This window comes from Eumetopias jubatus, unplaced genomic scaffold, assembly GCF_037043125.1.
Source record: "Eumetopias jubatus isolate StellerSeaLion01/CBP00866 unplaced genomic scaffold, mEumJub1_p1.0 scaffold_4, whole genome shotgun sequence".
NCBI lineage: Eukaryota > Metazoa > Chordata > Mammalia > Carnivora > Otariidae > Eumetopias > Eumetopias jubatus.
Window position 1 is genome coordinate 162,148,482 of NW_028274810.1, and position 27,698 is coordinate 162,176,179.

A 27,698-nucleotide genomic window follows, 5' to 3' on the forward strand; every position below is an offset into this window, starting at 1 on the left:
CTATTTGCCAGTAACTGTTCTAGGAACTAAACATACATCAATGAACAAAAAATATCTTCATGGAGCTTATGTTATAGTGGAGAGGAAAAGATGATGAACAAACAAATAAATATACAATTTGTAAAATATCAATAAATGATATGGAGAAAAATATATAGGGATAAGGTGAGGGGGTTGGTTGCTTTTTTATATGGGGGAAGCCCTCACTGATAAAAAAGACCATTTTTACTCTTTGTTCTCACATTTTGCCATAAAGCTCTTGATAAATTAGAGAGAAAAAGAGAAGAGTTGAATTTATGAAAACTTTAAGAAGAACTTACAAAGAGTATAAGCACTATGAAGAGGCATTACGCTAAAGCAGAGATTGCAAAGAAAGTGTTCAAAAGAACTGAACCAACATTTAAAACTTGGAGAAATCCAGGAAATATGCAAATTTTCAGGCTTGCTTGCAAGACTGGAAAACCAGGCAATGCTGATACTGCATTCTGGTGTCCTTTAGACAAGGCCTGAGCTCTCCAGGCAGGCATTGTAGTCCCTAGAATGCTGTCTGTCTCACCTTACATTACCTACTTGGCCCCTGCAGCCATTTGAATTTGTGACCCTGCCAAAATTAATTAAATTATTTTTTTAAGAATTCTTTCTGCTTCTGAATTGTTTTTTTCATTGTCTTTGAAAATCAAACCACAAATTTTTGGAAAAGTAATATATTAGAGACTCTGCAACCTACTCTATAAGAGGTTTCCAAAATACATTTTGAAAAATGATAGCATGAACATAAAATAGATGTATAAATTCACAAGATAGCTACTTAAAAGGAAAGGGGAAAAAAACATTAAAAGGTAAAAATTCCAGAGCGTTAAAATATTCATAATACTTTTTGTTAGTAATCAAGATATATAATATTATAGCAATATTCATATTCTTCAATATGTGTCTATTTCAGCATAAATTGTCACTTTTGAAGCATAGTTTCTTCTTGTGATCTCCCTTACCCTATCAGCATTATTAAAATATAATGACATATAAGTGGTATTTCATACTTTGAAAGTATTTAATATATATTAGGCAATATGGAGGTGGTCTGACCAAATTAATTACAAATTGATACAAATATCTTTTCATCAATGAATGTAGTGAAGGTTATCAGATTGGTGCCCATCCAATTCATATAGAATATTTTTAAATTTACAATTACAAATTACAAATAAACTGCAAAACCAACACCTACACTAGTCTATGAAATATATTTCATGGACTCACTTTATGCAACATTACCTTCCATCTGCCAAGATACACATTTATAAAGTTCTATTTACAATGCTGCCTAGAAACCACTATTAGTCATCATAAATACTGCTATAACCAAATAATTTCCATAAACCAAAAGTTGCAAATAAAAACAATGATTCTGGAATAATTTCTAGAGCCAGTCTCCTTGATTTCAAGTTATTTATTTGTGCGAAGGAATAGAAGGAGGATAAAATAACTAAAGCAGACCTTACAACTAAGACGATATTTTCAACTTAAAAGTATATGTAAATGGAAATGTTTGACATAAGGATCTATTTCATAATTAACTCAATTCTCTTCCCCTTCACTTTGAGATTTCCTTATATCTCTTTCAGTTATAGAACACATACAACACACATAAATAATTAGTTGACATAATACTCATTGGAGACCATTTTTTTAAAAAGAAAGCCTTTTTTCATCTTTATAGTGTTATTTTATCTAGATTATGTGAGGTATGAAGGCATTGAACTTCTCAGAATAGGAATGTCTCTTATACCACGTTTTTAACATAGCCAAATATGCTAGTCACTGTTATGCATGATGAAATCATAATAGATTTGTTGTTCGAATATATAACTAAATTGACTGTGTCCAAAAGGTAGAATCTGTCTGAATCTAGATTATCTGAGTGAAATATTCCAATTGATCTAAATGCTAGTTATCCGCTGATGAGTAAATATATCAGCATGACTACATCTACCTATGTCTAAGGTGATATTGGTTATACGTGTACTAAGTGCCTGTGATGTCCAGGGATTGTGTCAAATATTGAGAATAGAACCACAAATGAGACAGGTATCTATCCTCAGGAAACTGTGAAAGTCTTAACAGTCTAACACATACAACAGCAGAAGTAGCCATCCATTCATTCAACACACTTACATCAAACACCTAAGGCAAGATAGCCTTGTTCTGGGCTCAAAAGATACCATAAATAAAAAAGAAGTCTGTGCCTTCAAGGACCTCACATTGTAGGAAAAAAAATTATCAAAATGTTTACAATGTAACTGCTAAGCATTTGATAAAATAAGTACCTAGTCCATACAAGTGACACTAGATAAAACATCCCTTAAGAAATAATACCTGAGCTTAACCTGAAGAATGGGGTAGGCAAGGGCACTCTAGGCTGCAAGGACAGCAGGTACAGAGCTAGGAAAGTCTGAGAGTCTAAATGGCTGGAGGATTCAGGATGCCGGTGAAGTGTCTGTCTAAATAACTGGATGGCAGGAGGGTGGAGGTAAATTATGAAGAACCTTGTTTTTCCATGCCGACTGCCTAGGGACCCTGCCCTTAGGAAAAATGAACTCACTGAAAAACTTTCAGCAGGGCGTGACAGTCCAATTTTTTTCAAAAACATCTTTTAAGAAGATTTTGTAGTGGAGGAGAGAGAGTGATTCTTAGTCCCTAAACAAGGGCAGCAAGAATGGATGAGAGAGGACAGTTAGTAGCAAGCAAATATCACGTAGGATTTAGTGGTTAATGTTATCACTCTTAGGTTCCCAGCCCGGGGGATAAAATGTACAATTAAACTATATATTTTGGAAGGATATAGAATGAGAAAAATGAGGTAGAAATAAGTATATGTTGGTGTAGGTTGAGTTGGAGATATTTTTGAAAAACTCAGGAAGATGCACCATAGACTATTGGGTAACAGAATTGGAATTTAAGGTCATGTAGGACTAGCCTAGAAACAAAAAACGTGGGCAATAAGCATAAACCAGTGGCTAAAATCATCGGAGTGAATGTAATAACTCAGGAAGTGAATGCAGCATGAGAAGAGAGAGGTGGGGGCAGAACCCTGAAGAATAGAAATGTTACAACTGGCAGAAGAAGACAGTCCAGAGAATAAGAAGGAAAGATTTTAAGTCTAACAAAATAGAAATTAGGGATGTCCACGGAAACCTAGGAGGGGAAAAATATTCCAGGAAGGAGTGATTAAGTGTCCAGTGCTTCTGAGATGTCAAGGAGACTAAGTGGTAAGATGTACCTAGAGTGCTTTTATAAGATAGCATCCAAACCAAGTGGCTAGGAGTAGATGATGGTTGAAAAACTTTGTGGGCCATTTATATATAATGCAGCTATTACAAAAACAAAAAAGGTCTCTATGCTCTGATATGGAGAAAATGTTTTCCTCCAGGGGGAAGAAAAAAAGGGATAGAAGAGGAAAGAGAAGTAGAACTGCCACACAGAACTTCTGTAGTAGGTTTTTCTATGTAGCTAAATTTTAAAAATACCATTGGAAACAACTGAACCTATGTTAAATTGGTAAAATAACCATAAGTTTAAAAAATTGATTTTAAATGACTTTGGAATACAGCATTTTGATGTTATATATGTCCTTAGAGCGATGTGTTCAAGGAATAGAAAGAACTATGTAGACAATTAAAAATTCTGTAAGATATACTGTTTAATATAATATTAGTATTAATGTTTTGCAACTACTTCATATCTGTTGTTTAAAAATAAGGAATTAAATTAATGATATGAGGAGTCAGTATCCTTCAGTGAAAGAGAAAATTGATAACATTCTAAATTAAGTGAAAAAAAGCTGAATTATTAAAATGTAATTAGAAAGATCAACACCAACCTGTAATTTTCCCTGTTATGACTACTGAAATGGTCTAGAAGAAATGAGCACTTCTAGTGCCCAGATTGTGGTCTCTAAATAATAATCTAAAAGAGGAAACCAAAGCTCCAATGTAATAGATGTTTGGGGGTCAGTTTTGGAAATCTGATATCTAGGTATCAGACAAGAATTACTGAAATATAAAGATAGAGGCAGGTAAATGAAAACAAAGCATGTTGCAGAGCAATATGTATAGTATGATCTCATTTTGGTTAAAAATATATATTAACAGCATGGCCATCAAAAATGTGATGTCTAGAGGGAGTGTTAACTTTTAAAATTTTGCTTGTCTCCATTTGTTAAATGTTTATACTTTACATTTCTGTTTTTATCATTTTAAAAGTCAGTTTAAGAAGCCTGGTGATGGGTATTAAAGAGGGCACGTACTGAATGGAGCACTGGGTGTTATACGCAAACAATGAATCAGGAAACACTACATCGAAAACTAATGATGTAATGTATGGTGATTAACATAACATAATAAAATTTAGAAAAAAAGAGAAGTAACATCATCAACAATTAACCAACGAGTTCACTGAGGACCTGGGACATGGTAGACAGAAGTCAGGGTGCGGTGGAGTGAAAACGAATAGGAGTGGAAACTCTAAGTGTAAACTAGTCAGTGAGTCTGGTACAAAAGAAAGGAAGGAGGAAGGAGAGTTATTAGAAGCAGACAGCCTGATGGCTCCAGGCATTCTTTGCCCTAGAGCTTTGGTGCTGGATTTCTTCTCTTCAGAAGATGCTTCTTACAGATATCCATGTGACTCACTGAATCACCTCCTTTGTTCAAATGTCAACTTCTTACCAAAGCCTATTCAAATTCCCACCTTTCTTCCCACCCCCCGCCCCTCCATGTGCACAAATCCCCTGCCCTGATCCTTCTTTTAACCATTTACCTTAGTAATTTTCCAAATTTTATATAATTTTTACTCTTTTCTTGTTTATTATCTCCTCTCCTAGAATGTAAACTCCATTTACCAGAAATTATTTTTGTCTGTTTTATACACTGATATTCCAAGTACCAAGAACAGGGTATGCCACATTGTGTTACTTGATAACTATGTGTAGGATTAAAACAAGGGTTATTTAGGGTTGGGAAAGACTTGAGGACATTTATGTGCTAATCTTGACTATTCTCAGGAAAAAAGGTAACCCCTGATTAATGAAGCTCGGGATGGTAAAAGCAATCTTTACGACCTTTCCTTTGTACCTCTTCCTAGAGTGTATCTAGCACACGTATAGCAGTAAGCAGGTAAAAGTTCAGAATGAAGAGTGAAACTGATTACCATTTTGTGCTTGCTATTTGACCTTTATTTCTAGTAACTGTCCTGCACTGCCAGAACAGCTATACCAAATTCTGTTGGTGCTTTTTCTGTGGAAGATATTCATCACTTTGGCAACAATACATTTCAGAAACACACAGTGTTTGAGCTGGTACTTACTACCATGGAAAAGCAACGGTCCAGTTAATTCCATTTAATGATATGGTGTATTGAATTAGCTGCACCTACACAGTAGGATAAAGTACCAAATGAGAACTGCCAAAAAGATCTGCTTGCAAGAACAGGTTGGTCATGAGGTTTATTACCTTTTACAGTTTAATATTCAATAAAGATTAGGGGGAGGGAAAAAAGAATTGCATTCAGTCAAATTAAAGTCAAAACAAATATTTATTAAGGGCATCAAAAGACCTAGAGAAAACTAAAGTCATAAAGAAGATAAATTATCTCAATCAATATTAACACAAAACAACTATAATAATATGTTGGAGGAGGTCGCTGGGAGGATGTGACTACTGGTTGACCTTGAACTGGATCCCCAAATCAGAGATTCCTCACTGCCCCCTTTGCCCCCATCCCTTGGATTGTAGGTTCTGCTTGCCTCCCCTCTTCCCAGAGGCTGCGCCAAGGATACAGCCTTGAAGTAGTGATGTGGTGTTGAGACCATCTAGATCGTATATGTGATTGAATCCAGTTAAGGCCTCTATATAAACTTTGAAGATTTGGTGGGCAGGTGTGGAGATCTGCTTGTCTTATTGCCACCCAAGACAAGCCCCCTGCCTACCTGGAGAGGCCTGTGTCTTTCTTCTGACTCTCCCTCACCTCTGAGGACATGGGCCAGTTTCAGATTACATCTGAGAGGCTCCCAGGAGCTTGCAAACTGCAACATAACAGTAGGAAAAGTATGAACTTGCTCTACTCCATATCACCTAACGCTTTCCTAGGTTCAACCTCCTGAGATTTTTAGCTAAAAACACTTATAGCTGTTTTTTCCACTAGAACTTTAATCTTTTTTCACCTTCTGATAGTGTCTTGTGGCTCTTGAGAGTCTTCAATTTTGTTTTGATTCTTTGGGGGTCTTACTTTAAAGTCACTGATTTATACCTGGCTATTGAACAATGCTTGCAAAAACCTCTAGTCTCAGAGGACCATTCTTAAATGATCAATGTACCAGTACACACAATATTTGTTTTTATCTTGTTTTTTGGTTTTATCGTAGGTCTCATCATAGGCCACTTGGATCATGTACATAAAATGAAAAAATATATACCTAAAAGCTTAAAGGTAAGTTCAAATAGTTTAATACATGAGGATATATTTGTATTTGGTAAACAGCCCAAATTTCATAAAGTTTACTTTAAAATTTTAAAAAAGTTTCTAATATGGGTTAGTTTGGAATTAGAAGCAAAGAATCCTCACTTTTCTAATCTGAATAAAAGTTTAAAAGTCTCGGAATGAAAATGACACAGAATATCATTATGAAAAGAAGGAAATAATAAGAAATAGAAAATATTACATTTCACTGGTAAAAACAATTTAGGAAAAAAAGTGTTGGTCAGAAAAATAACCTAATGAGGAAGAAATTAGAACATTTGTTCATTAAACATTAGGGAGAATTGCTAACATAGTAAAAGAAATAAGGAAATCAAAGCATATCACCACCATATCATAGAGCATATTACTCAAGAAACCCAAGACACTCTGCTCCATTGTTTGAAGAAATCATTTTCTGATAAACCAAACTCAAGAGCTCAGTGTTATGATCTCTCGAAAACTTCCATTTTTGTGCTCTTCTCATGGAGGTGTCCTACCAGCTAATGTCACTACCAGCTAATATATTAAAATTTTAGGCAAGCATGTTAATGTAGTTCCAGGCTTTTGGGATGCCAGTTAATCAACACACTATTGGCATAGAGCAATGACTGATACCCTGAGAACTCAGGGAAGTATAAGCTCTTCTTAGATTACTGTTTATGGACTTAATTACTACTGCAATACACTTAATCATTCCATGTCATATACAAGTTAATGGATGTTCTGAGAGTCCAATCACAGTCCAACGCAATGATAAATGTGCTGGAACACCTGGCTTGCCTGAAGGAGAAGCAGATTGAACTAATTTTCTAATTTAACGATAAAAGGATTTAAATAGGACACACAGCCTTCCATATTAGAAAAAGAAGTCAAATTGGGGGCCCGCATGGCTCAGTCAGTTAAGCAACCAACTCTCGGCTTTGGCTCAGGTAATGATCTCAGGACCCTGAGATAGAGCATAACCTTTCCTACTTCTTCCAGAGAACCTAATTCTACCAATTAATATATAAATATGCTCTAGTAACTCTCATTCATGAAAATGAAAACCTCCATTATGCTTTACATGCCTTTCAAACCATTACCCTATTTCTTTTATCTTTACCACAGATCTTTTAAAAGTTGTCTCCTCTCTTTGCATCTTCCCTTGCGTTCCACACACTGGAATATTGTCTCCATCTATACTGCTCTTCTCAAATTGCTGTCATGTGGACTACAGACAATCTCTACTCTGCCACATCAGTGGACACATGTTTCAATCTTCCTTTTGCTCGATCTTTTTGTGACATTTGGAGGTTCTGACTACTTAACCTATTTTGGAATTCTATCCTGGGACACTGACTTCTGCCTCTCCTACTCTGCTGTCCACTATTTGTCAGTTTGTTGGTGGGCACCCATTTCTCCAACTACCCCTAATGTTTGTGTCTCATGGTCCCTCCTGGCATTAGCTCTCTCTCTCTCTCATCTCTTCTAAGTTGGATGATTTCATTCATTTTCATGGCTCCATACACATTTTTGGCAGGGTTCCTAATATTCGGATTCAGCCTTACAAGAAAATTTTTTCTTTTGACTCTTCTAGTGCTTCAAACTGACAGTCTCATCCTATCCTTTGGCTGCATCCCATGAAATTAAGTATGTTTTATTGTTAAACTCTAGTCAATCATCCAGAAACAAATAGTTCATATAATGATTAAATACAGTTTTAGAAAACAATAGAATGTCCAAATCCCTTTATGAAACTAAGAAAATCTGACAAAATAGCCCAAGCCTAGTTAAATATAATATAAAGCACAGACCTATACCCATTACAAATAAAATGGCAAAATCTGTTAAATATTAGCAACTTGAATTTAGCATTATGGTAAATTTATAGTTTCTTTAAAAATACAATAAGAAAAAAACATGACCTTGTAAATAGATTCTCAGCAGTCATTTGATAAAATTTAAAATCCATTTTCAAGCTCAGGCTTGAAAATCAAACAGATATGATTTAGAATTATAAGTTATCCACTTATAGCTGTTTTTTCCACTAGACAGGTATATTCACCTTTTTTGGATCCTAGTTTCACTAATTTTTAAAATGGGTCTAGATTGCCTTAAACCCTTGTTTGAAATACATCTCATCCTTTCCTTTTCATAATATTCTTTATCTTTAAAGTCACACATTTAACGTATGTTTTCCCCACCAGACTGAAACCACCTTGAAGATATGCATGTATGTGTGTGCATGATCATTTATAGAATTTGCAGGGCCCAGTGCAAAGTGAAAATGAAAGTCCCCTTGTCCAAAAATAATTAAGAATTCCAAGACAGTGATTGCAGAGTATTAAACCAAGCAAGGAGCCCTTCCACGCACAGGCCCCTGTGTGACTACATAGAACACGTGGAGGCTTTATGTGTATGTGGTATGTCTGTCTGTGTTTGAAATATGTTGAGTATTATGCCTGGAAAATTAAGCCATAGGAACCTCAAAAAATATCCATAGACAAAAGATAGCTAGCATTCAGGTCTCAGACTATAAACAATAGTCATATTAGGTTGGGCAAAAATAGTTCAGATAATTAATCAAGAAAATATTTTTAGGTTTACCACTGATTGACTAATTTGATGGAAGATTGTAAAAAAATTAAAAAAACATTGATGAATCTTTAACAATTCTCCCTTTAAGTAGACAGTTATATCATTTTATTTCAATGTTTTCTATTATACTGTATAAACCATTCTGAGATGATGTCTTCCCCCTCCTAATATGTATTGGTTGTAAGTCACAAACTATGTACTGTTTTGTTTCTGTGTTGACTTTTCTGCACAATTCATTGAGTCTATGAGTGAACATTATAATAACCACTCCATTTCTCTAAGCATAAAACATTAGCATATAAAAATTCATAGAATGTTTAATCCTAGTCCATCTGTCTTCTTTTAAAAAGATTTTATTTATTTATTTGTGAGAGAGAGAGTGTGTGAGTGAGAGAGAACAGGAGCAGGGGAGAGAGGCAGAGGGAGAAGCAGATTCCCCAGCTGAACAGGGAGCCTGATGTGGGACTCGAACCCAGGACCCTGAGATCATGACCTGAGCCAAAGGCAGACGCCCAACTGACTGAGTCACCCAGGTGTCCCTGATCCTTGTCCATCTGTCTTATAAAAAATAATGTTTCACTTATCGAAATATCAACCACTAATTTAAGACTTCATTTTGGAATTCTTTCAAAATGCTATTAATCCTCTCATCCACAGAAAAATAATAACTTGATGTAGTTAGAATGCATCCCTTTTCATATACCAGTAAAAACTCCAAATGCTTTATGAATATTTTTTTCAGAGTGATTCTTCACATTTGGGGTCAGAGTTTAGGGTGGAATTTACATGTCCTCTCCTGGAGCTCTGAATAATTTCCTTTCATGATTTCCAAAAGTTCACTTATGCACAAGCCCTTATTCTGCCGTGTTTTATGGTGACTTCATGAAAAAGGAAGACGGAGTTCCTCTTGAGGAAGTTATTGATGGATGCTCTTTTATCTGTCCCTGAAAAGTATTTAAAAAAAAAAAGTGCAGGCCGTGTGCAATTACATACCTCAAAGTGCTGCTGTCAGGGATTTTAAACTAATAAATAACCGACCTAGCTGTGTTTAGCTATAGAATTCATTTTTAAAAGTCACTCCTGTTTTTCCACTCCCCACCTCCCACTCTAGGATCCCGTCAAATGGAAATACTTGGCTTTTCCCACCCCATCCTGTCTCCTGTTCTCATTTGCTTCCCTCCTCCTTCTCCTCTTTCCTCCTATTTCCCTCCTGCCTTTACATATTTTCTCTTCATGCATGTTCTCATTCATGCATTCTCATCTAGTTGTTCTAGATGAGAATGCATTCTGTCACTCAACAATACTTTCTGAATACCTGTGTGCTGGATACTACTCTAAGTGGACAGAGGCTTGGCTGAGCACAGGGAAGAACACAGCAGGAGAGGAGTGAGTCGTGTACCAGAGGGGCTCAGAGAAGGCAGTACCACCCAGATCACCCAGGATGACCTCGAAGGCTTGGTGCACAGTGGCAAGTGGCCAGAGGGTGGTCACAGAAGATGGCATTGCATAAATCAAATACCCTGCTGCTATGAGGAGAGTGAAGGGGTCCTGAGCAAGAGTGAAAGCTGGAAGATCCCCCCAGACAGCAGGGTTTTAATGGTTTGCCCATGTGCAATTCACAGAGTGGACAGATTGGATTCAGGATTTATTTTAGAAGTAGAGTTGATAAGACTTGCCTATGGATAGGATGTAAGAAGTGAGACTAAAAGAGGAAATGGAGATCCAAGCTTCAGGCTTGAGCAACTCTGTCTCACTCTGTTATTCTCTTCTTTCTCCCTTCTTTCTTTTCCTCTTTTCTTTGTTCACACTATAACTGAATCTGGAATGTTCACATCTCTAGGTTAGTTCCCGCCTGAGTCTCAATTCAGAACTCAGAAACCCCAAAAAGCTTTCCTGAGGTCCCCCCACAGTGGGGGACAAAGACATACCCACATGATACCTGACCCTGTCTCCCTCCTGGCATCAATTTCCACATTGTTCACAAGGATGGCTAACACAGAGGCTGCAAGCATGAACTCTAGAGCCAGAATACAGGTTTGTGTCCAAGCTCTGTTTACTAACCAGCTAAGTGAACTCTGGCAAGTTACTTAAGGACGTCTCAGTTCCCACATCTGTGAAATGCCGATAAGGAAAGTGTCTACTCATAGAAAACTTTGCATGAGAGGATATATATATATATAGTGTATATATGTGTATATATATAATGCTTAGCACAGTATTAGTACAGAGCAAATGCTAGATAAATGATAGCTGTTATCATCATCACCGTTACTACTTTACCCACCTTCTTTTAAGCAGGGTTCCTGCAGAATATCAGAAAACAAATTCAAACAGGAAATACTAAAATAATTCAAGCTTAGAAAAAACATTAACTCCTCAGTAAAACACAGTAAAAATGCTTAGTATGACCTATTGGTCAATTCAGATAAACGCATAGGTGGGAGTCTTAGTGATCAACTATTATAGTCAGTCTCCATTTTCTCCACCTAATCTGGGATTTGTGTTTCGGGTCCAAACATACCACTTACCAGATTAGACGCACCCACAGGATTATTGTTCTTTGAGGTCTCACCTAGGCAGGTGCATCTACAAAACAGGGCAGAAAGAGACTGATTACAGAGGTTGAGGGGCGGAGGGCGTGACCCTTTTAATCTTTCTTTACTTCCTTTTTCTTTTTTTTCCGAGACGATTTGGCATCGTCCACTACGTCCGTGGCAAGAGCTGCGACGCCTCCTTGGTGGCGTAGGCTTGCAATTGCCCAGCTTTCGCCCTACACGTTTGTGGCTTCCACAGATTAGCAACCAATACTTTTAGATCCCAGTTGCCTAGCCTTGCCAAGACGGTTAGAGGTCATTTGGAAAGTCTTTTGCCTCGAATTGTTCTCATTCAGAAGGCCAGCTCGTTCCTCCCGTGGTGCTTTGGAGATTCGCGCCCTCCTCTGGTCCCGGTTCAGGTGCACAAGAAGAGGTAGGGGAGGACGCAGGTGCTCAAGAGAGGTGGGGCGGTGCAGGCACCCCGGTGGTGAACCCAAAGATCAAACCTGCAGACCCGGCGCAAAGTAGAAACTGAAAGTACACTGCCGGCTGATCCTACGGAAGTTATGGAAAAGGCAAAGCGCAGAGCCGGGCCGTGGTGTGTGCCGCCCCCCTTGGGATGGATGAAGCAGCAGGCGCGGTGTGGGTGAGAGGAACCAGCGGCAGAGGCCGCCCTGCCCAGCACGGACTCCCGGCAACTCCGCGAAAGACAAGGGTCCCGGCAGCGACTATGGGCGGTGAGAGCTTGCTCCTGCTGCAGTTGCGGTCATCATGACCACGCCCGCCTCCCGCAGACCATGTTCCATGGTAAGCGCTCCTCTCCCAGGCGCACCAGTCCGCGCGCCCGGCACGCCCGGGGACTCCAGGACGCGTCGCCGGGCCCCGCGCCCAGGCGCGTCCGGGAACAGCCCAGCCTTGCACTTTGGACCTGCTGAGAGCACTTGCTCTCCCACGGGCAGGCGTCAGCCGCACTTTGGCACCCTGGCCCACAGCCGCCACTTGCAGTCCGGACTGCTGCGCCTAGCCCACGGCGAGAAGCCGACCCCCACGCCGCCTTTGCGTCCCGACACGCGGCGCTGCAGCGTCCGCGCCGCGCAGCGGTGGCAGCCCGCAGCCAGGTCTCAGAGGTAACCAATGGCTCGCCGTCAGTCTTCCCGAGCCAGCGCTGCCCTCTGTCAACCCGGCGCCCTGCCCGCTGTACCCGTGCTCCTGGCGGCGCCCAATTACTCACTGACGTTCGGGTTGGGGCGAGTTACCTGAGCTCGTGTAGTTCCCTACTATCTAGAGAAGTGAAAGCGAAGCTCCCACGGGACGCGCTTTTAAACCCTATGGGGACAGGTCTCTGGAAAGCCCCGTTTCAACCCCCTCAAGCGAGGCTGGGAGTTTCCGACTGGGGCTGTACCTCATGCCCTTTGCTGGGAACCCAAGTCCTCGGGCTGGCACCGAGAAAGGCGAGTTTCGGGTTTCTGTTTTTTCCTATATGGGTGCTCCTTGGTGGAGGCAGTATTAAATAGTCTTAAGTCTAAATTCTAGACCTTGGCCGAGATCTAATATATTTTTATTCGTGCGGACTACGGACAAGGGCAGAGCTGAGGCGAGCGAGCTGGATTCCCATACGGCCAAGGGAAAGAGCCAAAATATTTACTGGATGGGGAAAAAAAAGGAGAAAAGGAGATGTGAGGGGCGAAGATCTAATGGGGGAAATTAGAATATTTTATAGTAAATACTTCCTCATGCGAATAATAATAATAAAAAAAAGATGGGTGGGGGAGGGTGCGGGAATAGGGAGCAAATTGCTCTTCCATTTCATGCCTGGCCTGTGCGCTTTGCAGGCTACATCGTTAGATCAAAAGAGCTTTTCCTCCCTCATAGGTATTAAAGAATCTTGACTTGGCATAGCCAAGAAGTACCAGATCAGTAACAACATAAAGGGGGTGGGGTGGGTAGAGGGTATGGAAGACGATTATGGAAAAAGATTTGTAATGGGTGCCCTCCAGAAGTTTTGTATAGAATTAGAAATTAGGTATAGCCCTCTCTGCCTCCCAATGCCATGGATCTCCTGCAATTATTTCTTTCCTGTAGCTCTTGGTTTTAATCCCTGCATCACCTCTGATTTGAAATGGCAAGGTTAAAAAACAAAAACAAAGAAAGTGAGGATGTGCATTATTAACAAGGAGCTTTATTTCCTGAAGTGTATCTATATTATTCATCTACCAAAAGCTATTTGCAAACAAAATATTAGAATTCTAAACTTCTGATAATAGTGATTATAATGTGTGGCTTTTGCATTTCCAAGAGATTTTACAAGAAGCTTAAGGGTAGTTTTACTCCGTAAACTTTTCCTTTGCTGCTTCTCTGGGGAGTTGAAGTAGTTGAGGCCCTACTATGTGGTTCTCAAGTGTACTATCTAGGTTAGATAATTTAATCACATTTGAGGACCAAAAATGGAATAGTAATAAAAACAGGGAACTGAGAAAGATGAGAAAGCCTGAACAGGTACAAAGGAGAATCACACATGGTACCACATCAGTGTTTCAGTATCTTAAACAAGAATGGAGAAAGCTATTTTATAGGACCCATTTATATGTCATATTCACATTCATGCACACGAGATTGTTTTTTCTGGTCTTACCTCTGACACATAACCTGGTGTCATAAGAGCAAATATTTTGTGTCTGTTTTTTGTTTCAGAGCTTGACCAGGAAGCACCTTAGTGAGGTTCATGTGGAAAAAGATGGGTTTTTGTACATTCTTTTGACTGCACACACACACACGCACGCACGCACACACACGCTTGTTTTTGTAGGAAGCAGTGCAGCTCAGTGGCTAAAAGCTGAGTTTCTAAACTCTTTAACCTGTCTCATACTATACATGTTATATATGGGGGAAAGTTTCTTTGTTCCTTAGATTCTCCATCTGTAGAACTGTGAATAATTGGTAGTACTTACCTCCTGAAGTGGTTATGAGATTAAATGAAATATTGCATGCAGTATCATAGGATGGCTGCAGAAATGTCTTTAAGTGTTTATCATGGGATTTGTGGATAGAGCTTATGGAGCAGTGTTAATATTGATTGTGGCAGAAATTAGATTTATTTATATGAGGATAATCAAATTTATGTTTGTAATCTTAATGAGCTGATTTCCATACAACTCATGGTTGTTTTCTGTTTATTAACCTTTTCTTCTCTTTATGCACCAATTTGCTTGTGCCAATTGTTCATATTAAAGCCGAGTCATATTATATATTCAGAATTCAGATAATGTTTTCTATTCCACCCTGAATGTCTTTTTGAGTATTTTTTTTAATTCCCAGTGAAAATGGGTCTATGAAATATTTATAGTGGACATTCAATAAGCACTTACTTGTCTTAGAGAGGGATGAAAGATTGGATTTGATAGGCTGTAGAAACTAATTTATTTATGTTCACTTTGACCCCATAACTTATGCAGCTGAGGATCAAATGTATTATTTGGCTTAAATTAAAAACCAACAAGAATTTTTTTTTTAGACAGCCATCATTCTGGTGTAACCAAATTCCCTATTGAAAAACAAATTCTCCAGTTTCAATCCCTTCAGGAAATCTAAAGACAAAATGCCACAGGCCCAAGCTTGCCTTGCATTATTCCTTATGGTTTGTCTTTAGTGTAACTTAAAGAAAAGTTCAAGGCCATGAAAGGGGTGAATGTCTACACATAACCTGAAACAAAACAGAATAAAAGTAGAGTTTTTTCCTATTGTGACAACAATGTCAAAAGCATGCTCGAACTAGGCAATATTAATATGTTTATTCTCTGGATGGTGTGGAGAAAAGACTTCAGTTGCAGACCAAACTGCAGTTGTTAATTTGAGAGGTGGGAACATGTGAGATGTGGGTCTGAAGCCTTGGGTGTGTTTTCAGTATTGTCCATGAGGCGATTTCAAGTCTAAAGAAATACTTTATTGGGATGGCCGGGGAGATTCTTCGAATTAAGGTCTTGAAAGTTGAAAGGGACATGAAGGGATCATTTAGTCTAGTCTAAAGTTTTCATTTTACAGATAAGTTAAATGAAACTTAAAAGACGCTGTCACTCACTTAGTCACACAACCCATTGTCATACAACCCCTTGTCACACCAAGACAAAAACCCCAAGTCTCTATACCCCAACCCTCTGTGTTTTGTTTTTGGCCTAGTCCGTGTGGAGCTAGCCTATTTAACAACAATGGCAACAATGGCTTTGTCTTTATAAACAAAGCAAATTATGTTCCATTTTTTAAAAAGATTTTATTTATTCATTTATTTATTTATTTATTTATTTAGAGAATGCATGTACAAGAGGGGGCAGGGGCAGAGGGGGAGAGAGAGAGAGAGAATCTTAAGCAGGCTGCGTGCTCAGAGCCTGAGGTGGGGCTCAATTGCACAACCCTGAGATCATGACCTGAGCAGAAATCAAGAGTCAGATGCTTAACTGACTGAGCCACCCAGGCACCCCAAGGCAAATTATGTTTCAGGATTGAGAAACTAGTTGTAATACATGAAAAAGACTTAAGTTTTCTACCAAGCCACCATTGAAAGCACTGGTAAATGTCATTCAATGAATAAACGGATCCATAGGAACTTGGGGAGCACTTACTGAAAGTTGGGGTGAAGAGGACACAACAGGCAGTGCTCATAGAAAATAAAACAACCTCCTTTTGTCAAAACGTAAAAGATGGACCTTTAAAATAACATTTATGTAGAATAAAAAAGGTCTCTTTTTTCATTCTAGTATTTATTTTATTATATTCCCCTTAAAACTCATTTCAAGTTATATGCTATATAAATTATCATCTACTCTTTCCAAAGTGTTCCTTTTTGGACACCTGTAAGAAGACAGAAAAAAAACGAAGTTTGGATCTATGCAGTCTGTACAAATCCAATTACAAAGTCAGAATCTAGTAAATAAATAGCAATTGACTCTTCTTTGAGAATCTTCAGGATGAAAAAGCAATAGTACAAGAGAGAGGTAGAGCTATGTAATACTACATAGAAGTGGTTTCATTCAGAGGACGAAAGTAATTACATGTTATCAAAAGATTATGACCATTTCTGATCAAAACCTGGTGAGGCAGTAAACCCAGGTTAGAATCCAGACCTGGCACTTACTATCTGGTTTTTACAAAAGATTAATTTGTAGGACTTTTTTGATCTTTATAGATAGGTATAAGGCAACAAAGTGCTTAGCACATGATGGGTACTCCAACATAACTCTCATCATCATCATCATTAATCTCCTAAGTGAATTTTGCTGGTATGTGTATAGACTCTCAATGGCAGAGCTATGAATCAATTCCGTGTCTTACTTTGTTTCTCTTACCTCATCAAGTGTCCGTGATGTATGGAGACGAGATGTAGGATTTGTGTTTGTTCTCATACCTGCTGTTTAGCCTGCTTTCTCTATTTGTAAAAATATGGGTAACAAATAGCTCATCATTTATTGGGGAGTGCTACTGATTTTTATATGACAGATAATGATACAATAGTTGATAATATTATTGGGAACTTTATGATGTATTTAACATATGTCACAATATTAGTTCCTCGGGTTCCAAAGAGTATTGTTTGTAGTCCTAATCAAAAAAGACACAGGTGTGGAACGTCTTGCTCTCATCAAGTAGAGTTTAAACTTCATTTGGGAAATTAAAAGGAGATATATTGTCAGCGTAACTCAAGAGTTTGCAGAAAGATACAAACAAGATGTTTTGATAGACTTATGAAGAAATACGTCTCTATATAACCACATTTTAATGTCTCTGGGAATAACGGGCTCTCCATCAAGTGCATTGTAACTGCTCGAACTGATTACCATTTGTAATTTCATTCCTTTCAATTAGACAAATGCCTCTAAGTAGGAAGGCTTATCAAAAACAGATATAAATCATTAGTTACCAGGGTGTGAATTTATTTAATGGGTTTTTCTAACATGTCAAGAAGCTAGACAGAGCTGTGTTTGTAGAAAATGTGGGTCTCTGGGCACATAGAAACAAAGAATATACTGAAAAGATAGAGTGTCAAAATGTAATGTCAACTTTGTCACAGTTCTGGGAGGGGTAAACCCTTTAAGGTCCATCATTAAAAAGAAAGAATATAATCACAGTACCATGGAAATAAAGGTGCAGTGCTGCCTCCAGGAAGAGGCTGGGGACTTGGACAATCATCAAGGTTTACATAAATATACATGCCATAATTTATAAAATTTCAAAAATGTGTAACTTTTTTTTACCTATAGTTTTACCTTACCTGTTTACCTGTAGATGCCTTTTCTTGTAGGAATGTTCAATATAAATCAAAATTGAATAAACCAATTTATACCCTAGAGTGTTTTTCAAAGGCAGAGAGTCTACTTTCATCACACCCGTTCAGTGCTTTTCCAAAGAGTAATTTTTAAGTAAAAAAATAAAAGAAATTTAAACTCTAAAATACAGTCCTACCTTGCTTGTTACATAATACTGAATTTTAGGGTCTTCCCACACTATCCAAAAGCCAAGGTGCATTCCAAAAAGTTATTAGAAATAAATGGTCAGGCCGATTGAAATGACACAAACGATATAATATGACCTACAACATTCAGCTTATTCTTACTCACTGTTTGATTTAGTTTCTTTTAGGTATATCTTTGGAATTCCTCCCCTGATCCTTGTTCTGTTGCCAGTAACATCATCTGATTGTGATATTGAAGGTAAAGACGGCAGAGAGTATCAGCACGTTCTGATGATCAGCATCAATGACTTGGTATGTGCTTGTTTGTTTTCCTCACATTTTAACAGTTTCATATTCAAGTATCCATCTGTATTCCTTGAAAGAAAGTGAAATAACTAAAGAGCAAAATTTAATGAGCTACTAACTACCTATTTTTGTAGTTGGCATCATTATATCCTTTTAAAATAATTCTTTAGTAGACCTTCAGATTCCCACAGCTATCTATTTCCGCTCAGTTCCCTTCACTACCACATTTCTTGTAAGCATAATTTAGCATAACTACCTGCATTTCCTCACTTCCTGATGACAGTCCCTGTAGGAGCACTGTAATAGAAGAGGGAAAATAACAGAATACAATATTAAAAAACTACCATTAAAAAAAGATGTATCGTTATTTCATCTGAATGTATGTACATGCATATGTATTATATAGGTATTTTTATGCACATGTATATATGTAATTTGCTGCAAATTAATTTTTTAATTTACTATGGACTTTTTTACAATATAATTTATATCTTAGAGTAGTTTCAAGTTTGCAGAATTGCTAAGCAGAAAGTAGAGAATTACCACATACCAGCTCATCCTCTGTACAGTTTCCCCTATTATTAACATCTTGCATTTGTGTGGTACATTTGTTAAATTGATGAACCAATATTGATACATTATTATTAATTAAGGTCCATAGCTGACATTAGGGTTCAGCTTTTGTGTTGTACAGTTCTGTGGGGTTTAGCAAATGTAGGGTCATGTACCCACCATTACAGTATCAGACAGAATAGTTTCACTGCCCTTAAAAATCCTTTGTGCTCCGCTTATTTATCCTCCCTTCTCCCCTCCCTTTGAATGCATGGCAACCACCAATCTGTTTATGGTCTCTATACTTTTGCCTTTCTAGAATGTCATATAGTTGGAATCATGCAGTATATAGCTTTTTTAGACTGGATTCTTTCACTTGGCAATGTATATTTAAGGTTCCTCCATGATTTTTTGTGGCTTAATAGTTCATTTCTTTTATTGCTCAATAAAATTCCATTGAGTGGGTGTACCACAGTTTGTTTTTCCATTCACTGATTGAAGGACATGTCTTGGTTGCTTCCTATTTTTGGCAATTATGAATAAAACTATTAAGTATTCGTGTGCAGGGTTCTGTATGGACATACGTTTTCAACTCATTTGGATAAATATCTAGGAGAATGATTGCTGGATCATATGGTAAGACTATGTTTAGTTTTTATAAAACTATCCAAGTGTCCTCCAAAATGACAATATCATTTTGCATTTTCACCAGCAATGGATGACCTCCTGATGCCTCACATTTTCACCAGTATTTGGTGTTGTCCATGTTTTGAATTTTAGCCATTCAAATAGGTGTGTCATGGCATCTCATTGTTGTTTTAATCAACAGTTCCCTAAAGTCATAGGATGTTGAATATCTTTTCGTATACTTTATTGCCATTTGTCTATATTGATCAATGAGGTATCTGAATTCACATCTAAGCTGACATCTTAACAATACTAAGTCTTCTTATAGAGAAATATATTTCCATTTATTTAGATCTTTGATTTCTTTCTTCAGTTTATATTTTTCCTCATATAGATCCTGTTTACATTTTCTTAGATCTATACCTAGGGTGCTATTGTAAATAGTGTTGTGTTTTGAATTTCAGATTCCAATTGTCCCTTGTAGATATATAGGAAAGCAATTGGCTTTTGTATATTAACCTTGTATCTTGAAACCTTACTATAATTACTTATTAGTTTCAGGAGGTATTGTTCTTGTTGTTGATCCCTTGGGATTTTCTACACAATTATGTCACCTACAAAAATAATTTTTTTACAATCTAAGAGCTGTGTCAACATAATGGGATGTGTTGATTTAAAAGATAATCAGTTCTTGAAGTCTTAAAGGGCAAAGGAAAACCCTCTCAAATGTTCATAAGATGGAAGAAATTGTTTAATGTGCCTCCTGCCACCATTCCACTATCATCTTCTCCACATACTTATACTCAAGTGGCATGATACTTTGGGAGAGTCATTGTTCCATTTCTTAAAGGGATATGGGAAATTCAAGATAATATATTTTTTAAAGATTTTATTTATTTATTTGACAGAGAAAGAGTACAAGCAGGGGGAGCGGCAGGGAGAGGGAGAAGGAGGCTCCCACTGAGCAGAGAGCCCAACGTGGGGCTCAATCCCAGGACCCTGGGAGCATGACCTAAGCTGAAGGCAGACGCTTAACCGACTGAGCCACCCAGGCTCCCCGAGATAATACTGAACAGGGATCAAAGAGGTCCCTGATTTTGCCCATTGACAAGGAAAAAAGTGTATACTAAATGGCAGTTATCCCACTTCGCATTTTATGAAGTTTTGACAGTTGACATTTGCTGCATTAATTAATGCTACTAATGTTTTTGAGTCAAGATAATGCTTTTATGTAATTTTATTATCTAGACAAGGAATCAACTAGTGTTAGTCCTACGACACTTATAAATAACTATATGTGCATAAAACTGCAAAGAAAATTGCTATTGGAATCCAAACGGAGAGTTTTGTTTACCAGATTCATAGCACATTTTTTTTGGAAATGTAGAGTTTATCTCGTTAAAATGCACAGCAGCAGCAATGATACTGTTAAAACAGTACCTGTTGGTGCGTGGGTGGTGCCGGGTGGCGCAGTTGGTTAAGTGGCCAACTCTTGGTTTGGCTGAGGTCATGATTACAAGGTTGTGAGAACAAGCCCCGCGTGGGCTCAGCACTCAGTGCAGAGTCTGCTTGACTCTCTCCCTCTCCTTTTCTGTCTCCCCTCTTCCCCACTCTCTCTACCTCTCAAATAAATAAATAAATCTTACACAAACAACAACAAAACCCGAAGCAAAACATGGTTACTCTTCTTAAGAGATTAATTCATAAGACGTGGAAGAGTATATGAACTAATCAATTCAAGTGAACCGTGCCATGATAGTCTCAAGAAAGTTGTCTATAAATATGAGGTGATAAATTAGAAGGAAGGAGAAAGAAGTCACCACAAATTATTTATATCAACATGGCTGGTAGAGAAAATTCAGTCCCCTTATTCACTCAATGTGTACTAGAGGCTTTACAGACATTACTGGGTGTGAGTCTCAGGAAGACCATAATAATACTAATATTTATGAAGCGCTTGTTTTGTTCCAGGTGCTAGCCAAATACACTTTCACAGTATGCCTATAAGAGAGGTGCTCTTATTACTTTTATTTCACAGAGGAAGAAGCTGAGGCTTGTGGCCAGCCAGTTTGTAAGGGGCAGAACCCGGATATGAACCTTTGCTGTAAACCAGCACACTCTCCTGCCTCTTGATAGCAATATCGTGTTAGCTTATGTGTGAAACAAACATCAATTTGGAGCCTGTTATTATGGAAAACCCTTTTGTGTGGTGAAGTGGTGGGGGCTTCAAGGTAGATACCATGATGGATGAGGTGTAGACCCTTCTTTAAAGAAGCTTTCCTTTGGTGATAGTTTAGTCTTGGTGTGAAGTATGCAAGTTGCAGCTTGAAAAGGAGTGGCTGCCATACTGTCATTCCAAACAAACAGACTGGTTGTGAGCTAGATTTGGGAACAGAAAGATATAAGCTGTGTCCTAGAAAGAGTTGAAAAGATCTGCTTGGCGCTAGGAGAAAGACCATGTTGTGGGATAGCGCACTGATTTCCAGTGAAAATTTTTTGAACCTAAACTTCCAATATCCATTTAGCATTTATTTACATATTAGAGCATTTCATAGTATTTTTTCATGCATTAATAAAGATATATATAAAACAGAAGAAAATTCACAAAGGATGAGATAAAAACTACATGTAGTTAGAATTTCTAAAATTTTCCTCCCACACTGCAATGAATGGTCCATTGTGACTCCACTTCCAAGACCAGTGATAGAGCAAAAGACATAAGGGGATCTACATTTTATAGCAAGATTGAGAGTGGTCTTGATGCAATGATACTTAGACTTTATTCCCAGCATAATCGAAAGTCCTTAGTGATTTGATCATAAAAGTAACAGTTAACTAAAATATGAATTTCTGAGCATTTATTATGTGCAATGTAGGCCGTTAAAAATTAATAGTCCGTGTTCTTCTATACTCTTTAAGGATGGTGGATACACGTGTCATTATAATACAAAATGATAATAGCAGTACATTACAAAAAGTTTCATATACATTATCTTTTTTGAGCTTCACAATACCCCTATGAGGTGATGATAATGATAATAACTAAGACAAAATCAAGGTGTACAATGTGCCAATGCTTCTGTAAGCACTTTCTATGTATTAACTTATATAATTCCTAAAACACCTTTATGTAATGAGGACACTGAGACCTGGACAACATAGCTGGCAAGTGGCAAAACTGGAAATCAAACCCCAGAAAACATGCTCATTATTATGAGGAAAAACAGGGTAAAACTCTGCTATTGTTTTGGCTATTTCAGGTCCCTTGCAATTTCATATGAATTTTAGAATCACCTTTCAGTTTTTAGGAAGAAGTCAGTTGGGACTCTGATAGGGAATTTTTTGCAACTGTAGATAAACGTGAGGAGTATTTTTTTTTCAACAACACATAACAATGCTTCTGATCCATGAACACATGAACATGGGATGTTTTTCCATTTATTTAGATCTTCTTTAATTTCTTCTAACAAATACTTTGTATTTTGCAGACTATAAACTTTGAACTTTTTTTTGGTTAAATGTATTCCTAAGTATTTTATGTGTCTTTGATGTTAATGTAAATGGGATTGTTTACTTAATTTCATATTTAAATTGTCTGTGATTCTTAACCCTGTACTCCTTGTATGCTTACCTAAGTTTGTATCTTATTTCTCCATACTAGTCCATAAGTATCTTAAGGACAGTTTATGCTTGATTTATCTTTGTGTCCCACAGAATGTTCAACAGAATACCTTGCATATACATAGTAGTTTTTCATAAGTAACAATATGAATTGTAATAATATATGATAAATAATAGATGAATTTAAAATTAATACCACAAGTTCACGAGAAGCTGGAACTTTTTTTCAGATAAGCTAGAAGTCTCTTTTCTTGAACATCTGTTTCTTTGGAAATTTGTTATGAATCAAATGTCAGGTACCATTCAATATGAACTAGTTTGGGATATTATATAATATTGTTTTTTTCCATAGAGATTATTTTGCCTAAACATGACTTATATGGTTGAATTACATAACTCTTAGTCACCAGAACAGAGGCTGGTTAAAAATATAAAGGCTGCTAGAGATAGCCATATACTTTCTAGGAATGACTCAGTCTAGTTAGAAGCACACGAAGGGTTGTTCTTTATTGTAAGTTATTAAATTATAAAATCCATTGATGAATAGGTTATAATTGGCTTTTACAATCTTCAATGTCCTTAACTCCATCTCCATCTCTATTCAAGGGGCCTTCACAGATTCAACTTTCGTCTTTGCATCGATGGCCCTCTGGTTTACACCCCTTTCATAAACTTAAGCACCATATAATTTAAATATCAATTAGAAATCTTTATCGAGATGTACTGTACTGGCACATCATGCATAATGGAGAACTAATTATCCTCACTTTTCATCTGTTCCTGCTTCTACATTCTCTATCTTAGGTAGCAATGTTTGCATTTGCCCAGTCTCTCAATGCTGAAGGCCTGGAATCATCCTTGGCACCCTTGCTCCTTCATCTCATTCATCACCAAATCCTACAGATTAGTATAACTGCTCTAACACCTGTACAAATCATTCATTCTGTTGACTTCCACTACTATAGTTTCAGGGAAAGTAGTCATCAAACATCACTGAGACCACTTCCATAGCCTCCAGGGGGTTCCCTGCTGATCTCCCTGTGTGCATCTGTCCTCTTTGCTGGCATTTGAGTTATCTTTCCAAAATTCAAATCTGATACACACTCTCTCCTTTTCAAAAGCTAATTAACACCTTAAAATCTCTCTTACCTAATACCTATCAAATTTGATCTTGCATTTCATTGGTTTGCTAACAAATGATCAAATTCTTCTCCAACATTACTTTATAGATATGTCTAAATATGTTTAACTCTAATTAACATAGGAAAGAAGATTTAAATTGTCTAAAATAAATCTTAAATTAGTTCTTCTTTTATCAAGTTATGCTAGAGGATAAAATAAATTTCCTGTGTATATAATTTACAGTATGACTGAGTCAGTTGCAATTTAACAAGAGAAGTTACCTTTTAAGAGGTAAGTCTTTTTGTTCTAGCAATGACTTTATTTTAGTTATAAAAATGAAATAAAAATACACTACTTAAAAGACAGAGACTTGCTGGGTGGATTAAAAAAAAAAGGAAAAGAAATCCCAACTATATGTTATCTACAAGAAACCCATTTTAAGTGTAAAGATACATGTAGATTAAAAGTAAAAAGGATGGAGGATGATATGCCATGTTAACACTAATCAAAAGAAACCTGGAGTAGCTATCTTTATTTCAAGCAAAGCACACAGTAAGGAAGACTATCAGAGATAAGTAATAAGTAAAGTAAAGGCATTAAATAATAATAAAGGGGTAAATTCTTTAGGAAGACATAACAATCTTTAATGTGTATGCCTAATCATAGCATCAAAATTTGTGAAGCAAAAACTGGTAAACTTCAAGAAAAAGATAAAACCATTATTATAGTTGTAGACTTCAACACCCCTCTATCAGTAATTGACAGATTCAGCAGACAGAAAAATCAATAAGCATATAGTTCAACTGAAAAACACTATAAAAACTGGACTTAACTGACATTTATAAAATACTTCAACAACAGCATAATACACATTTTTTTGCAAGCTCACATAGAATATTCACCATATTCTAACATATTCTGGGTCATAAAACATTTTAACAAACTTTTAGCAAATAAAAATCATGTGAAGTATGCTCCCAAACTAAAACATAATTAAACTGGAAATCAGTACTAGAACAATAGATGGAATATTTATAGATTAAGCAACATTTTAGATAACATACAGGTACAAAAAAATGTTTAGATAACATACAGGAAAATTTAAAAGGAAAAAACTAAATGAAAAGAAAATACACATAAACAAAATTTGTTGGACATAGTGAAAGCAGAGCTTAATATATGCATTAAATGCATATATTAGAAAAGAAAAAATCTAAGTCAATCATTTAAGCTTGCACGTTAGGAAAATAGAAAAGAGAGAATAAATTAATATTAAATTAATCAGAAGAAAAGAAATAATGAAAATTAGAAAAGCAATTTAAAAGAAGAAATTAATAGAAAAAATCAGTGATACCAAAATCTGGTTCTTTGAAAAGATGAGTAAAATTGGTAAACTTTTCTCTAGTCAGGCTAACCAAGAAAATAAGAAAGATGCAATTTACCAATATTTAGAAATAAAAGAGAGGTCACCACTACTAATCCCATGCATATTAAAAGGATAATAAAGGAATATTATTGTGTTGTTTAATTTTATGTCAGCATGGCTAGGCTGTCGTACCCGGTTATTTGGTCAAACAACAGTCTAGATGTTGCTGTGAAGTTATCATTTAAACCAATAGACTATGAGGAAAACAGTTTACCCTTCATGATGTGGGTGATCCTCATTTGTATGGACTGAATGTTTGTGTTCTACAAAAATTCATATATTTAAGCCCTTAACCTCAAATGTAATTGTCTTAGGAGGTGGGACTTTGGAAGGTAATTAGGTTTAGATGAGATCATGAGGTTGGAACCTCCATGATAGGATTAGTGCCCTTGAAGCAGAGGAGACACCAGAACTTTCTCTCTCCATCATATGAGTACACAGTAAGTAGATGGCTCTCTGCAAGCCAGGAGGAGGGTTTTCACGGAACCAAATTGACTGACATCATTCAAGCACCTTGATTTTGGACTCCCCAGCCTCTGGAACTGTGAGAAATAAACATCTGTTGTTTAAGCCACCCAGTCTGTGGTATTTTGTTATAGCAGCCTGAGCAGACTAAGACATCACTCAGTCATTTGAAGGTTGTAAGAAAAAAGACTGAATTCTCCCAAGGAAGAAGGAATTCTGCCTTCAGACTCAAGACTACAACATCAACCTCCTTGGGCTTCCAACCTATTGGCCTATTTTACAGATTTTGAACTTGCCAATGCCCACAATCAAATGAGACAATTCCTTAAAATACCTCCCCCCACTTCTCTCTCCCTCTCTCTCCCTCCCTGTTTTTCTCCTCTCTCTCTCTACATATATATGCATATATATTATTTATAAATTTATTTAAAAATCTCTCTATATATTATATTATATATATTTTATATATATATATAAATTCTTATTGATGGTTCTGTTTCTCTGGAGTAATACAATTATGAACAACTTTGTAGACACACATTTGATAATTTAGATGAATGCAGCAATTCCTTAAAAGACAGAAATGATCAAAAGTTACATAAGAAGAGATAGATGATCTGGATAAGACTACATTTATTAAAGAGATTGAATAAAAAATTAATAACTATTCAAAATCCAAAGTGCCAGGTCCAGATGGTTTCACTTGTGAATTCTACCAAACATTTAAGCAAGAAAGTATATCAGTTCTCTACAAAATTTTTCAAAAACAGAGGGGAATACTTAACGAACTCATTCTGTGAGGTCAGTATCACCCTAATGCCAAAATCTGACCATGGCACTCTAAGACAAGAAAGCTCCAAGTGAATACTTCTATGAACATAGGGGGAAAAAATCTTAATAAAATATTAGCAAATGAAATCCTATGATGTATTAAAAAAATTATACATCGTGACTAAGTGTAATTATTCCAAGTATGCAAGGTTGGGTCAACATTTGAAAATCAATTAATGTAATTTATAACATCAACAAGCTAAAAAATAAATCATACAATCATAGCAATAGATGCAGAAAAAGGATTTGATAAAATCAAACAGGGATTCATTACAAACACTCTCAGCAAACTATGGATAGAGAATAATTTAAGCACACTGATAAAATTCACTTATAAAAATCCTACAGGTAACATATTTAATGGTGAAAAACCAGATACTTTCCCTTGAGATTAAGAACAAGTTAACAATGTACTGCTCTTATCACTCCTATTCAACATCATTCAGGAAGTCCTAGCTAATTCAACAAAACAAAAAGAGGAAATAAAATATATTCAGAAGAATTGAAACGGTTTTTGTTTCCTGGTGACATGGTTGTCTTCATAGAAAATCCAAACTAACCAAAAGAATTCCTAGAACTAATAAGCAGTTAATAGCAAGGTTGCAGGTTACAAAAAGACAAAAGAAAATTGCTTTTTGTATACCAGTAGTAAACAATTGCATTTGAAATTATACCATTTATAAAA

The 27,698-nt window shown here is 36.7% G+C and overlaps 1 protein-coding gene and 1 long non-coding RNA gene across 2 annotated transcripts in view; one reads left to right on the forward strand and one right to left on the reverse strand.

Annotated features, from left to right (window-relative positions):
* Positions 1-5,570: 5,570 nt before the first annotated feature.
* LOC114214985 (uncharacterized) lies at positions 5,571-12,895 on the reverse strand. The gene is made up of 2 exons (XR_003610522.2): positions 11,619-12,895; positions 5,571-6,079 (listed from the first exon to the last, which is right to left on the reverse strand). It is a non-coding gene; the product is annotated as an uncharacterized LOC114214985 (long non-coding RNA).
* Positions 11,769-27,698, forward strand: part of IL7 (interleukin 7) — a 45,227-nt gene continuing 29,297 nt past the window's right edge. Inside the window, exons 1-2 of the mRNA XM_028110871.2 lie at positions 11,769-12,431; positions 18,242-18,375. Of these exons, the coding sequence (XP_027966672.1) occupies positions 12,422-12,431; positions 18,242-18,375 (144 nt within the window). The 5' untranslated portion in view covers positions 11,769-12,421. The remainder of the gene's footprint in view (positions 12,432-18,241; positions 18,376-27,698) is intronic.